Source organism: Pteropus medius, unplaced genomic scaffold, assembly GCF_902729225.1.
Source record: "Pteropus medius unplaced genomic scaffold, Ma_sr-lr_union100, whole genome shotgun sequence".
Taxonomy (NCBI): Eukaryota; Metazoa; Chordata; class Mammalia; order Chiroptera; family Pteropodidae; genus Pteropus; species Pteropus medius.
The window spans coordinates 40,261,156-40,274,449 of record NW_024340849.1 but is presented as its reverse complement, the minus strand read 5'-3'; the positions used below and the strand labels follow the sequence as shown (position 1 = coordinate 40,274,449).

At 37.9% G+C, this 13,294-nt stretch overlaps 2 protein-coding genes across 11 annotated transcripts in view; one reads left to right on the top strand and one right to left on the bottom strand.

The window, feature by feature from the left end:
- COLEC12 (collectin subfamily member 12) overlaps positions 1–12,847 on the top strand; it is a 173,671-nt gene extending 160,824 nt beyond the window's left edge. The window contains exons 9-10 of the mRNA XM_039844938.1: positions 4,356–4,501; positions 12,163–12,847. Of these exons, the coding sequence (XP_039700872.1) occupies positions 4,356–4,501; positions 12,163–12,182 (166 nt within the window). The 3' untranslated portion in view covers positions 12,183–12,847. The remainder of the gene's footprint in view (positions 1–4,355; positions 4,502–12,162) is intronic.
- LOC120587867 (uncharacterized) overlaps positions 1–13,294 on the bottom strand; it is a 62,467-nt gene that overhangs the window by 3,641 nt on the left and 45,532 nt on the right. For 2 of the 10 annotated variants that reach the window (XM_039844959.1, XM_039844949.1), the window contains exons 3-4: positions 1,252–1,319; positions 473–571 (exon numbers count right to left, since the gene is read on the bottom strand). The exons of 4 other annotated variants lie outside the window; for them this stretch is intronic. In XM_039844959.1, the coding sequence (XP_039700893.1) occupies positions 473–571; positions 1,252–1,319 (167 nt within the window). 4 more of the 10 variants (XM_039844948.1, XM_039844947.1, XM_039844954.1 and 1 more) reach the window with 4 other exon arrangements.

Genomic DNA, 13,294 nt, shown 5'->3' with positions numbered 1-13,294 from the left:
TGTTTATAAAGCATTTAGTACAGTGCTTGGCCCATGGGAAGTACTCAAGAAATGCCATCTGCTAGTATTGGTATTAATACTGTTATTGTCATACTCCTAATTATTTTCATACTAATCAGTAATTATAGAAGAAATTACTTAGCATTTCTATATTATACAGTATCTTGATTGAAGTGACACACAGTATGTCTCAGTTCTCACAACAGGTTTGTAAAGAAGATGAACATTCTCTGCCATGGCCTAGGATAGGGATTGGGTGTCAGGTTCTTAGGGTTCTCCCACCACTGTAAATCTCCACATATATTTAGGCTTATCTTTACCCTCCTCTTTGCTGCTGTGGCCACCAAGCACTGGCTCATCCGCTTCTGTTTGTCCACCACAGATTTCCTCTTACCTGTTTTACACACACACGCGCCCACACACACACACACACATAAGCCTTTTTGAAATTGTTTCAGGGCTTTGCAGTTACCACTAAAGAGGAAATAGACAAGAGGAAAAAATGCGCTCTCCTCTCCCTCTTGAAACCTCTCCATTTTTTTATGGTGCCATCCGGTTGAGAAAGACAGCTCTGGAATAAACAGACAGAAAGGAACAGTAACATGGAATGCATATCGAAAACTTAAGGCACATGCAGACCTGAAATAAGGTTTATTTCCCATGAAACATGACCTGACCGATTGACTGTTAGGATCAGCTATTGTGGAAAAGGTCGGCATGAGAAACAATCTGTGATGTCTCAGAACAGCACCCAAAACAGGGTCCCAGATACTTTGGGTGCACACGTCAATAAAGGTCTAAAAGAGGGACTGAAGGGCTGATATACGTTGCCAAGGTTTTATTTACTAACCAAGAACATGGATTGTAAAAATCACCCATCAAAAAATCTCAGTTCTAAAAAACAAAAACAAACTTTATAATCCTTTTCAAGAAAAGACAACTGGCCATCATATATCCATTTTCACACACACACACTGTCATTTTTCTCATTTCACCGCAGACTTATGAAAACTGAATTCCTGGCCAGCACCAGCCCCCTGACTGGAGACTGGGATCCACTGGTCCCCAGTCCTGTGATAACATTCAGTGAATTACCCTGGATCACCCACTGTGAGCTAGCCTCTGTGCTGGCCTGCAGGATATTTTCCAGTGTGTGTGGGCAGCAGTGCAAGTGAGATGTATTGTTGTTCTACTCATGTAAAAAAAAGTCTGATTTCCAGGACCACACCACAGTCAAGAAGACATACATACCAACCGTAAATGTGGACACAGCAAAAAGCGAGGCTTCAAAGGAGATTTCAACATTTTCTTCTCAGTAACTGATAGAACAAGTAGATAGAAAAACCAGGAAGGATATATTAAACACTACCAACTAGAGTTCATGTATGTTACAAAACATTCACCCAACAACTACAAATACACCTTTTCAAGTGCGTATGGTACGTTCACCAAGATAAACTATTTGCTGGGCCATCAAACAAGTGTCAGTAAATGTACGTAAAAGCAGTGGAATTATACAGAGTATGTTCTCTGACCAAAACAAAATTAGAAACCAAAATAACAAAAAAAGCTGTAAAATCTCCAAATATTTGGAAATTAAAGGACACACTTCTAAATAAGAAATCACAAAGGAAATTTTCAAATGTTTCAAAGAAAATGAAAACACTACGTATCAAATTTTGGAGGATGCAGCTGAATTAGTGTTTAGAAGGGCATTTATAGCTTTAGAATGCTTCTATTAGAAATAATTTTTAAGTTGAAAATCAGTGATCTAAGCTTCTACTTTCTGAAGATGGAAGAAGAGCAAATTAATCCCAAAGTAGAAGGAAGGAAACCGTAATGATTGGAAAGCAATGAAACAGAAAACAGACAAACTAGAGAGGATCAGTGAAACCAGGAGTATGTCAAAACTAATCTTTGTACTCTTGATGGAATAACACTTAGTAAAGATCGTCACTATTAATGGAGGCTGTCTGTTAGCACAAAGGACTCACACACAAGTGGGAAGCATAGAGTCTGACCATTTGCTCAGCACAACTGTAAGGTAGCCTTTTAAGGCCTTCCCACTCCGCTTGCAGTTGCCCACCTTAGATCACCAGAGATGAGATATTGTTCCTGAGAGTTAACCAAGACACACTTGAATATTCTTTATTCTTCTCAGCTACTTCTTGGTCCCCAGCACAGGATATCACTTTGTGGGAGTATGCTGCCAAGTTATGAGTAACAGCTTTCATCTCTACATCACAAAGGTAAAACATGGGTTGCCTTTCTGTCCACGCAGGCTGCTCTAGATAATATAACATGTGGTTTTAGAATATGGAGGTATAGGATGGTGGGGACCCTCAGCATCATCTAATTCAATAATAACTTACTCTGGTCCATGCTTCATGTTTCTTTCAGAGTGGCACTGGCTTAGGCCGCTAGAGAGAAATCTTCCACTGTACAGACCCCTAGAGTGGGAGAAAATTCTACAGCAAAGAAACACTTCTCACTAGTCTGTAAATGCCTTTTATCTACATATTAAGCAGGTCTTCTGTCAGAAATCTTATTTATGCAATTCCCCAATTAACTTAGAGATAAAGAATATCAAATGTCCCATCATTATTCATTCAGGAATCACAGACCTCAAATTCGGTAAACAGAATTGGAATAGAGCAGAAATAAACAAAATGTACACCAAGAACAGCAAACTGCTCAGGCATCACTGACATTTGCAGGGGGCGTTCTGCAGGGTGGACAGAAATACACAAAAAAGCATCCATATGAAAGTAAACTAACTTCATCTCTCTCTTCATTTCTCTGAAAAGAAATATCAGGCATCATTGTGGAAGTCTGATTTTTTAATTCACTTGTTTCTTGACTGTTATGTAAGTTCTGTGAGGGCTGGGACTCTGTTCTCTGCACTGCTGTGTTGCCATCACCTAGAATTGTCTCTGGCCTGTAGTAGGTGCTCTGTGAATATCTGTTGCATGAAAGTGTGAATGAATGACTATTTCTAGCACTCCCTCCTAAGTAGCATCCCATTTTTACTTTCATCAGTTGGCAGTTTCATCTAAATTATCTTTTCATCACTACATTTATTTAAGTGAGGTCACTTTTCATTTTTAAAAAATCCAAAAAAAATGCATTCAGTGTGGGGGAGTCCATTCTACCTTGTTGCCCCATTCTTTAACTGTAAATTTCAACTGTACTTTTGCACTGCCCTCTAATTTTGCTGGTTTTATTTCGAAAGATGTAGGGCAATATGAGCTCTATCCTCAGGTAGTCCTAGGATACCCCATGGCAGATGGAGTAATGAGTTATAGTTTATGGGAAGTACATCTGGCTGCATATGTTCTTTTGGACCCTCCATGTGAGGCAAACTTGTCCTCTCAGGCAGTAACCACAGGCTTCTGTGCAAGACCTGCTTCTTAGAGAAAATTTAGCTTTCCAGTTTTGAGTCTTAGAAACACATTTAATTTATTGCATGGAAACAGAATCAAGAACAGCGAACCCTGGCAAAGTGGTGATTTAAGCAGCAGCATCCAAGTTAACCAGCCCCAAGTGAATTCATCCTAAAAGAAACTTGTTTTTGAGAATCTCTCTTCCAAAAAAGGCAATGAAATCTATGTCATTTTCAGCAAGATTAAATTACCATTTCATTCTAAAGCAATCAACTTTCTACAACTTAGCCAGACAACCATAACCAGTGTTTGTACTTGTAGGTTCTTGTAAATGTATATCGAGGGTCTCTCACTTTCTCTGCCTGACTCTAACCTGTTAGAGAAGCAAGGTATCGAAATGTACGATGATCCTTCTGGGTTCTCACAAGATTGTGTGTGTGTGTGTGATATGTCCTCAGAGTGCATAAATATTCACACACAAACATTTACACACTTGCCCAGAAGTCAGCATTTTCATTCATCTAACTGTGTCGAAGAATTTACTCCCTCAGCACTGTGATGAAGCAGCTCAATAATTGATTTCATTGTGACAAAGATAACAAGCATATAGGGAGATGCTGCAGGCATACCAGTTCCTGCATGTGGTCAGTTCCAGACCACTGCAATAAAGTATCACAGTAAAGCGAGTCATAATCTTTTTGTTGGTGGAGAGTCTTGCCTTCAGTTTGTAAAAAACACAACATCTGTGAAGCGTAATAAAGCATAGCGCAATAAAACAAGGTATGGCTATACTCTGCAAAACAGCTGATCTTATTCTGAATAGGAGTATGCCTGGATTTTTAAACAGTGTATTTTCATTCCAGGATAAATAACATGCTTCAGTTTTGTTTTTCATCTTTCTCTGCTGCTCTCAGGTAAAGAAAACTTCTGCGTGACTTTGAAAATAACACTCAATTTCTGTTTTGTTAAAAGAAATTGGAAAGCTGGACAGCCAGATAACTGGGGCCATGGCCATGGGCCAGGAGAAGACTGTGCTGGGCTGATTTATGCTGGGCAGTGGAACGATTTCCAGTGTGAAGACATCAATAACTTCATATGCGAAAAAGACAGGGAAACAGGTAAGTAGTATAAGAGATTTAAGAGGGACTTGCAGAACTTATATCCTATTACAGGGTAAGAGGGCTCTGAATACAGACTCTGTAATTGGATTCCAGTCTTAGTTCTTCCACTTACTAGTTGGGCAGGTTGTTAACTTCAGGGGAATAATAATAGCATCCTCTTAGTGGAGTCGTTGTGAAGACATAATAATAAATGTGCAAAATATATAGGAAGTACTCAGTAAATGTTAGACTAACTGGCCTAGGTCATTACCTTATAATATTGCCAGTCAGTTGTTCTTTAACATGTGGCACCAATGTTTTATCTTTTTCATAGAGTTCCATACACAGAGAATTCAGGTAGCCAAGCCTTTAGTTCCACATTTATTTACTGAGCAATTACTATGGGCCAGATGCTGTGCTAGATAATGAAAGGATGCAGTCTGTGCCCCCTTATAAGTTAATAAGCCAAAGAGGCTTTAGAGATTTATTTTCGTTTCAAAATATACTTATTTAATGCTTCATTTAATATATAACTCTCTTTGGAATGTAGCCTCTTAGTTTTCTTCATCAGAACTAGATTTAAAAGTATATGGTAGAAGTAGGAAGAAATGGGGAGTGAATGCCAGTAGCTATGGGATTTCTTTTGGGGGACAATGAAAGTGTTCTAAAATATAATTAGGTAGTTCTAAATTGTGCAACTTTGGGAATATTATAAAAACCAATGAATTGTATACTTTAGATGGGCGAATGATATGATACGTGAATATCTTATAGAGCCTTTATTTAAAAAGTTGGTGGGAGACCCGCAGGGCAGGCCCTATCTTTGCACTCTCCCTCTGCCAGTCTTCAGAGCACCAGCACCTTTTTAGAGGGGCACTTTTACACACATCTAGTGTGCCCTTTTTTTTTTGTATCCACTGCCCAGAGTATACGCCTTGATTACCTAACTCTAGTGGCCAGCAGCACTTATATTTTTGAGTCTCATGGGACTGTAACAAATGAAGAGACAGTTCTTGGTTGGCTACCCCAAGGCATAGCACACAGCAGACTGAAACAAACCCCTAGTCTTTCTGTGAAAGAGGCCTATTTGATTGTCCTGGAGCTTCAGCAAGAGGGACAGACTTCAAGTTTGGACACATCTAGGGGACTACTCAGGCCAGTGGACACCATCTTTGCACTCTTCCTCTGCGTCACTCCAGGTCATTGGCGTCTCCCAGAAAGGTGCTTGACACTCATTTGGTGCCCTGATCTTTGTAACGACTGCTTGGGAGACACTTCTGGGTTGGCCAGCTCTGGTGGCCAGTGGAACAGACTCTTGTGGTCCCATAGCATTGTATATATTCACATATTTTAAAAGCTGCTGCCTGAAGATGTGGCTTCCAATCAGCCTAAATCCAGGTGTTGACTGGGATCCTCCCCTTCAGGACACTGACAAGTCTTGGAACACCCTCAACTACTGGGAGCCACTAAATACAAAATAGGCTGCTTGGACAATCACAAGAGCTAAGGCATGGTTGAATGATAAGGTTCATCTCCGAAACAACGCTGCTCCCTCAAGACAGGGAGAGGTGGCTCTTTCATCTAATGCATAGAAACCAACACAGAGAATCAAAGAAAATGAAGGATATGTGTTTCAAACAGAAGGACAAGATAAAACCACAAAAAGCCCTTAATGAAATGGAGATAAATAATTTTCTTGACAAAAAGTTCAAAATAGCAGTCATAAAGATGCACACCAAACTTGGGAGAAGAATAGATGAACAATGAGAGAACTTCAACAAAAACAGAAAATATAAGAAAGTACCAAATAGGAGTCACAGAGCTAAAGAATACAATAACTGCACTGAAATATATACTAGTGGGATTCAACAGTATACTAGATGAAGCAGAAAAGGATCCATGAGCTCACAAAGAGGACAGCAGAACTCACCTAATCAATCAGCAAAAAGAAAAAAAAGTTTTTAAAAAGTGAAAATAGCTTAACGGACTTATGAAATATCAAGTGGGAGTAACATCAGAAACATGGTGGAGTGAGAGACATCCCCAGATCTCTCCCCTTGAAACAACAATAAGCTGATCATCTAAAACGCAAAAAACATCCTGCACACAAGCATGTCTGAGTAGGGGATCTGCGAATAAGCACTACCTTGGGTCAGAACCCCAGGAGTTGGGCGGTAGACTGGGAGAAACACAGAAGCTGCCTCTCGCAGCTGCAGCTGCAGGAGGAGGGGGAGGGAAAAAGGTGCAGCAGTTTCCCTGAACAGCCCTGCCTGAGAGAGCCAAGAGCTCCACTCAGCAGCAGTTCTGAGGAATCAGGACAGGAAGCAGATAAGTGGGGACGGCAGAGAAGCAACAGCTGATTATCACTAGCCATGGTTGCAAAACACAAGGCTGAGCTGCAGTCCCCATCCCCCAACCCAGAGGGCCTCTCTCCCCTGTCCTCCAAGACGGACACTGCATAGCCCCAGGAAAATCTCAGCAAATGCTATCAAAACTGCCACTAACACTGACAGGGACTGAGACTGAGGGTAGCAAGTGTGATTGAATATTTATAAGAAAAAAAGGCATTATGAAGACTTTATATAAAGCAGAGATCCAAGAGGCTTAGACGCCACCTACTAGAAACCAAAAGTAAACTGCCTTCTTAGTGACAGGCTAAAGACAGACATTTATATAATAAATCTTCCTGGAAAAAAGGCAGAAGACACTTCTTTTAATGTTCAGGTGGAGAAATAGGCCACTAAACACCATGAACAACCAAGGTGACAAGGCAGCTCTGAAAGAAAGAGAAAAATCTCCAGAAAATAAGTGTAAAGACATAGAAATATGCAACTTAAATGACAGAGAATTCAGGATAGTACTTCTGAAAAAACTCAATGAGATCCGAAACGAATCATATCAACAATTTCAGAAATTGAAAAAACACCTAGACCAGCAGAATGAATTTTTTAGCAAGGAAACTAAAAACTTAAAAAGAACCAAATAGAACTTCTGGAGATGAAGAACACACTGAAAGAGATGAAGAATGAAAAAGCAAGCTTGGGAAATAGAGTCGACCAAATGGAGAAAAGGATAAGTGATATCAAAGACAAAAATAAGTGATATAAAAGACAAAAATCTAGAAATATATCAGAAGAAAAAAGAAAAACTGAAGAATGAAAAATAATGAAAGAGAAATACAAGAACTAGCTGATACCATCAGGAAAGGAAACAAGAATAATGGGCATTCTTGAAGGAGAAGAAAAGCAGCAGGGATTAGAAAGCATTTTCAGACAAATAGTTGACGAGAATTTCCCAAATCTAAAGAATGAACTGGAAGTTGGAATTCAAGAAGTCAACAGAACACCCAATTATCTCAACCCAAAAAGGACTTCTCCAAGACATATTATATTAAAATTATCAAAAATCAATGACAGTATTCTCAGAGCAGCCAGGGAAAAGAAGACGGTGATTTATAAAGAAAAACCCATTAGATTATCGTCGGAATTCTCAGCACAAACCTTACAAGCCATAAAGGAGTGGAATCAAATATTCACACTATTAAATGAAAGGAACTACCAGCCAAGAGTAATGTATCCAGCAAAGCTCTCCTTTAGATCTGAAGGAGAAATAAAGACCTTTCCAGACATACGAAAGTTGAGGGAATTCTCCACTATGAGGCCTGCATTACAGGAAATACTGTAAGGGTTCAGCTCACCTAAAACAAAATGAAAAAATATATACATAACTATGTGTAAGGTGACAAGCAGGCAGACAGAAGCAGAGGAGTGCAACCCTCATTAAGAACAGGGCATTATCACCTGCAAAAGAATGAAACTAGACTGCTGTCTATCACCACACACAAAAATTAAGGACATGAATATAAGACCTGAAACAATAAAATGCATAGAAGAAAACATAGGAACTGAACTCAAGGACCTTGGACTTAAAGAGAATTTTATGAATTTGACCTCAAAGGCAAGGGGAGTAAAACAAAAATAAATGAATGGGACTACATCAAACTCAAAAGCTTCTACTCAGCAAAAGAAATTGTCAACAAGGTAAAGAGACAACCATCTGGGAAAATATATTTGCAAGCAATGCCTCCGGTAAGGGCCTAATATCTCAAATATACAAAGAACTCATACAACTCGATGACAACAACAACAAAAAAAAATCATCCAATCAAAAAACAGGCAGAGGACCTTAACAGATACTTCTCCCTAGAGGACATACAAATGGCCAACAAATATATGAAAAGATGTTGAACATCGCTCGCTATTAGGGAAATGCAAATCAAAACCACAATGAGATACCATCTCACACCTGTTAGAATGGCTATAATCAACAGGACAAGTAATAACAAATGTTGGAGAGGATGTGGAGAAATAGGAACCCTCATACACTGCTGGTGGGACTGCAAATTGGTACAGCCACTATGGAAACAGTATGGACGTTCCTCAAAAAACTAAGAATTGATCTACCGTATGATCCAGCAATCTCTCTACTGGGTATTTACCCCCAAATACTTGAAAACCCATATCTGAAAAGATATTTACATACCTATGTTCATAGCAGCATTATTCACAGTGGCCAGGACATGGAAGCAATCAAAATGTCCTACAGTAGATGACTGGATTAAGAAGCTGTGGTACAGATATACAATGGAATATTACTCAGTCATAAGAAAAGATGAAATACTGCCATTTGCGACAACATGGATGGACCTCGAGATAATCTTGCTAAGCGAAATAAGCCAGACAGAAAAAGTTGGAAACCACATGATATCACTTATATGTGGGATATAAACCTAAAAGCAACAAACAAACAGTACAAACAAATAGAGACTTATGGACATGGACAATAGACTAGTGGTTACCTAGGGGAGGGCGAGAGGGGATGGGACAGGGGGAAAGTAGACAGGGTAAAGGGGGTCAAATATGTGGTGACAGAAAGAAATCTAACTATGGGAGGTGAACACACAGTGTAAACATATATACCAAGAAGGCAAAAGACCTGTACACTGATGAAAAATTGAAGAAAATACAAATAAACTGCAAGATATTCCATGTTAATAGATTGGAAGAATTAATATTATTAAAATGCCCATACAAACCAGAGCAATCTATAGATTCAGTGCAATTCTTATCAAAATTCTAATGGCATTTTTCACAGAAATACTACAAACAATCCTAAAATTTGTATAAAACCACAAAGACCTCAAGTAGCTAAAGCAATCTTGTGAAAAAACAAAGCTGGAGCCACCACGCTTCCTGATTCCAGACTATATTATGAAGCTATAGTAATCAAAACAGTATAGTGTTGGCATAAAAACAGACAATAGGCCAATGAAACAGAATAGAGTACCCAGAAATAAACCCATGCATATATGGCCAATTAATTTATGACAGAGGAGCCAAGAATATACAATGGGGAAAGATCTTTCAATAGGTGGTACTGGGAAAACTGAACAGCCATATGCAAAACAATGAAATTGGACCACTATCTTACACCACAGACAAAAATTAACTCAAAGTGGATTAAAGACTTGAATGTAAGGCCTGAAACCATAAAACTCCTACAGGAAAACAGGCAGTAAACTCCGTGACATCAGTCTTGGCAATGATATTCTGGATTTTACACCAAAAAAAATAAAAATAAAAATAAGCAACAAAAGCAAAAATAAACAAATAGAACTACATCAAACCAAAAAGCTTCTGCATAGCAAAGGAAACCATCAACAAAATGGAAAGGCAGCCTACTGAATGGGAGAAAACTTTGCATATAGATCTGACTGGGGACTAATATCCAAAATACATAAAAAACTCATACAACTAGCAAAATAATCTGATTTTAAAATGGGCAAGTGATCTAAAAAATCACTTTTCCAAAGACATACAGATTGCCAACAAGTACATTAAAAGATGTTGAACATCAGTAATTGTCAGGGAAATGCAAATCAAGACCACAATGAGACATCACCTCACACCTGTTAGAACGGTCCTTATAAAAAGAAAAGAAATAACAAGTGTTGAAGATGTGGAGAAAAAGGAACTCTTGTGTACTTCTGGGGAAATGTAAATTGATTCAGCCACTATAGAGAAAAGTATGCAGATTACTCAAGAAATTAAAGATAGAACTTTAACTACATGATCCAACAATTCCATTTCCAGGTATTTATCTAAAGAAAATGAAAACACTAACTCAAAAAGATATATGCACCCCCATTATTTACAATAGCCAAGACATGAAAACAATGGAAGTATCCATCGATAGATGAATGGATAAAGAAAATATGTGTATACAAACACACACAAAGGAATATTATTCAGCCATAAAAAGAAGGAAATCTTACATTTGTGACATGAATGGACCTTGAAGTCATTATGCCAAGTAAAAAAAGTCACACAGAAAAAAGACAAATATGGTATGATCTCGTATGCAAAACCTAAAAAAAAAAATTGAAACTCATAGATACAGAGAACAGATAGGTGATTGCCAGAGGTGGGGAGTGGTGGGGTGAGCAAAATGGGTGAAGTGAGTCAAAAGATACAAACTTCTAGTTATGAAATAAATAAGTCATAGGGATGTAAAGTACAGTATGGTGCTGATAGTTGATAATACTATATTGTATATTTGATAATTGCTAAAAGAGTAAATCTTAGAAGTTCTCATCACAAGAAAAAGTTTTTTTTTTAACTATGTGTAGTAATGGACATTAACTAAACTTATCGTGGTGATCATTTTGCAATACAGATGACCCTTGAACAACACTGTTTTGAACTGCATGGGTCCACTTATACGCAGATATTTTTCAATAAATATATAATCAGCTCTCTGTATCCCTAGGCTTCACAGTCGCAGTTTCAGCTAACCACAGATTGAAAACTGTATTTGTATGGAAAATAGTGTTTTCAGTCTGTAGTTGGGAATCTGCAAATGCATTGTTCTATGCCATTTTATATTAGGAACCTGAGCCTCTGTAGATTTTGGTATCTACAGGGGGTCCTGGAACCAATTCCCTGCAGATACAAAGGGACAACTGAAGTTTTGGGAGAGTCAAAAGTTATATGTAGATTTTTGATTACGTGAGGGTTCAGCACCTCTAACCCCCACATTAGTCAACTGTATATACAAATATCAAATCATGTTTTTTACATCTGAAAGTAATATAATATTACATGTCAATTATATCTCAATATTTATTAAAGTTGGTGGTGAATAGAAACTTCAAATATATTTTGCCAAATTTATTTTGGGTAGTCACTGGGGGTACAAATTTTCCATATATCCACTGAATACATATATTGAATACCTTTGGTGTGTCAGGCATTGGTCTAAGTGCTAGGTGTCTCAAAAAGCATAAAGAACTTCCAGCGTGGTCGGTTGCAGAGGAGAAACACAAATATCTAACGAGATTACAGTAGAAGGTAACAGGTTACCCAGATTTGTCATTTGCTTACCTTGTTCAGCCATTTGAGATTTGAGTTGGGACCAAGTTTCTCCAGAATAGGCTCCTTCAAAATGAAACCTATCTTTTACTTAATCTGAGTAAGAACGTCTAGACATTTCTTTGAAAAAGATTAATATTATTGAGTGATGTATTTTGGAATCTTTCCTATAAAAAAAATGCTTCCTTTTTGAATTGTACATTAACATTTAAAAAAAAATTAACACCCATCCTTTTTCCTCTCTTTTAGTATTATCATCTGCATTATAATGGACTGTGATGTAATAACAAGCAAATTTTCAGATGGTTCTCAAAGGCAAAGGATACTTCTGACTGCATCACTTTTTCACCAGATTGAAAAAAAGCACTGAAAACCAATTACTGAGATAATTGAAAGCTAATGATCTTTACCATCTGTCACTACTCAAGGACTTTGGAACTAAAATGTTCCCCCAGTATAAGAGATTGATTTTCAGTATGCAAGTGGACTGAATCACATAGATTTTTTTCAGCCAGTAACTGTACAGTTATACAAATCATATCTTCCACAGTATGCAATGCTCCGATCATAAAAAGATTATCTTTGGTTGTTGAGCTTCAGGAAGAACTTAAACATATACTGTGTAAACAGTACTTTACATTTCTAAAATCCCAAATGTAGGAAAAATATGCAGACATAGAGAATATATAGGCCAACTCTTAATTATATGAAATATACTTAAAGAGCTTTTAAAACTGTATTTTTGTATAAAATATTTGCCTTTTTACATTTTTTTTTGTTGTTATTTTACCAATATAATACATGGAGCCAAAGAAAACGATAATGGTACTAATAAAAACTCATAGGGTTTCTTGTCAGATTTAATTCTACCTAATGGCAAAAAATTTTATTCAGTTCTGGTTAAAAAAAATAATTAAATATATGTGTGTACATATATATTTTTAATGTATCATTTCCTCAGAGGAGTCAATCACTTGAAATGTCTAGAAACACCCTTGCAGATATTGCCAGTGTAGGTCAAGCTTGAGCATATACATAGCTCAGTCAAGTGGGCTCTACACTAAGCCCAACACCAACCAATACCCCTGCTGTGTTCCTGGCCAGGCCCAGAGGAAGTGGTTATCTCAGGATGTGCATCTCCTTCTTTTTGGTGGATTCAGGGGCGGTGGAGAGGCATCTGTTGGGAAAGGGAGAGGACCCTGTTTTATGGCTGAGGTATGAATATACTGGGTATCAGAACCATACTAGAGCTGACATTGACTGTCATGAAAGTATGGCATCACATCAGCCAAAGGCAGAAATGCTAGAAAGATGGAAACAGCTATGTGCTACCAGGAAAGTTTGTGTTAAGTCAGGTTCTAAAAAACATAATTCCAAGGCA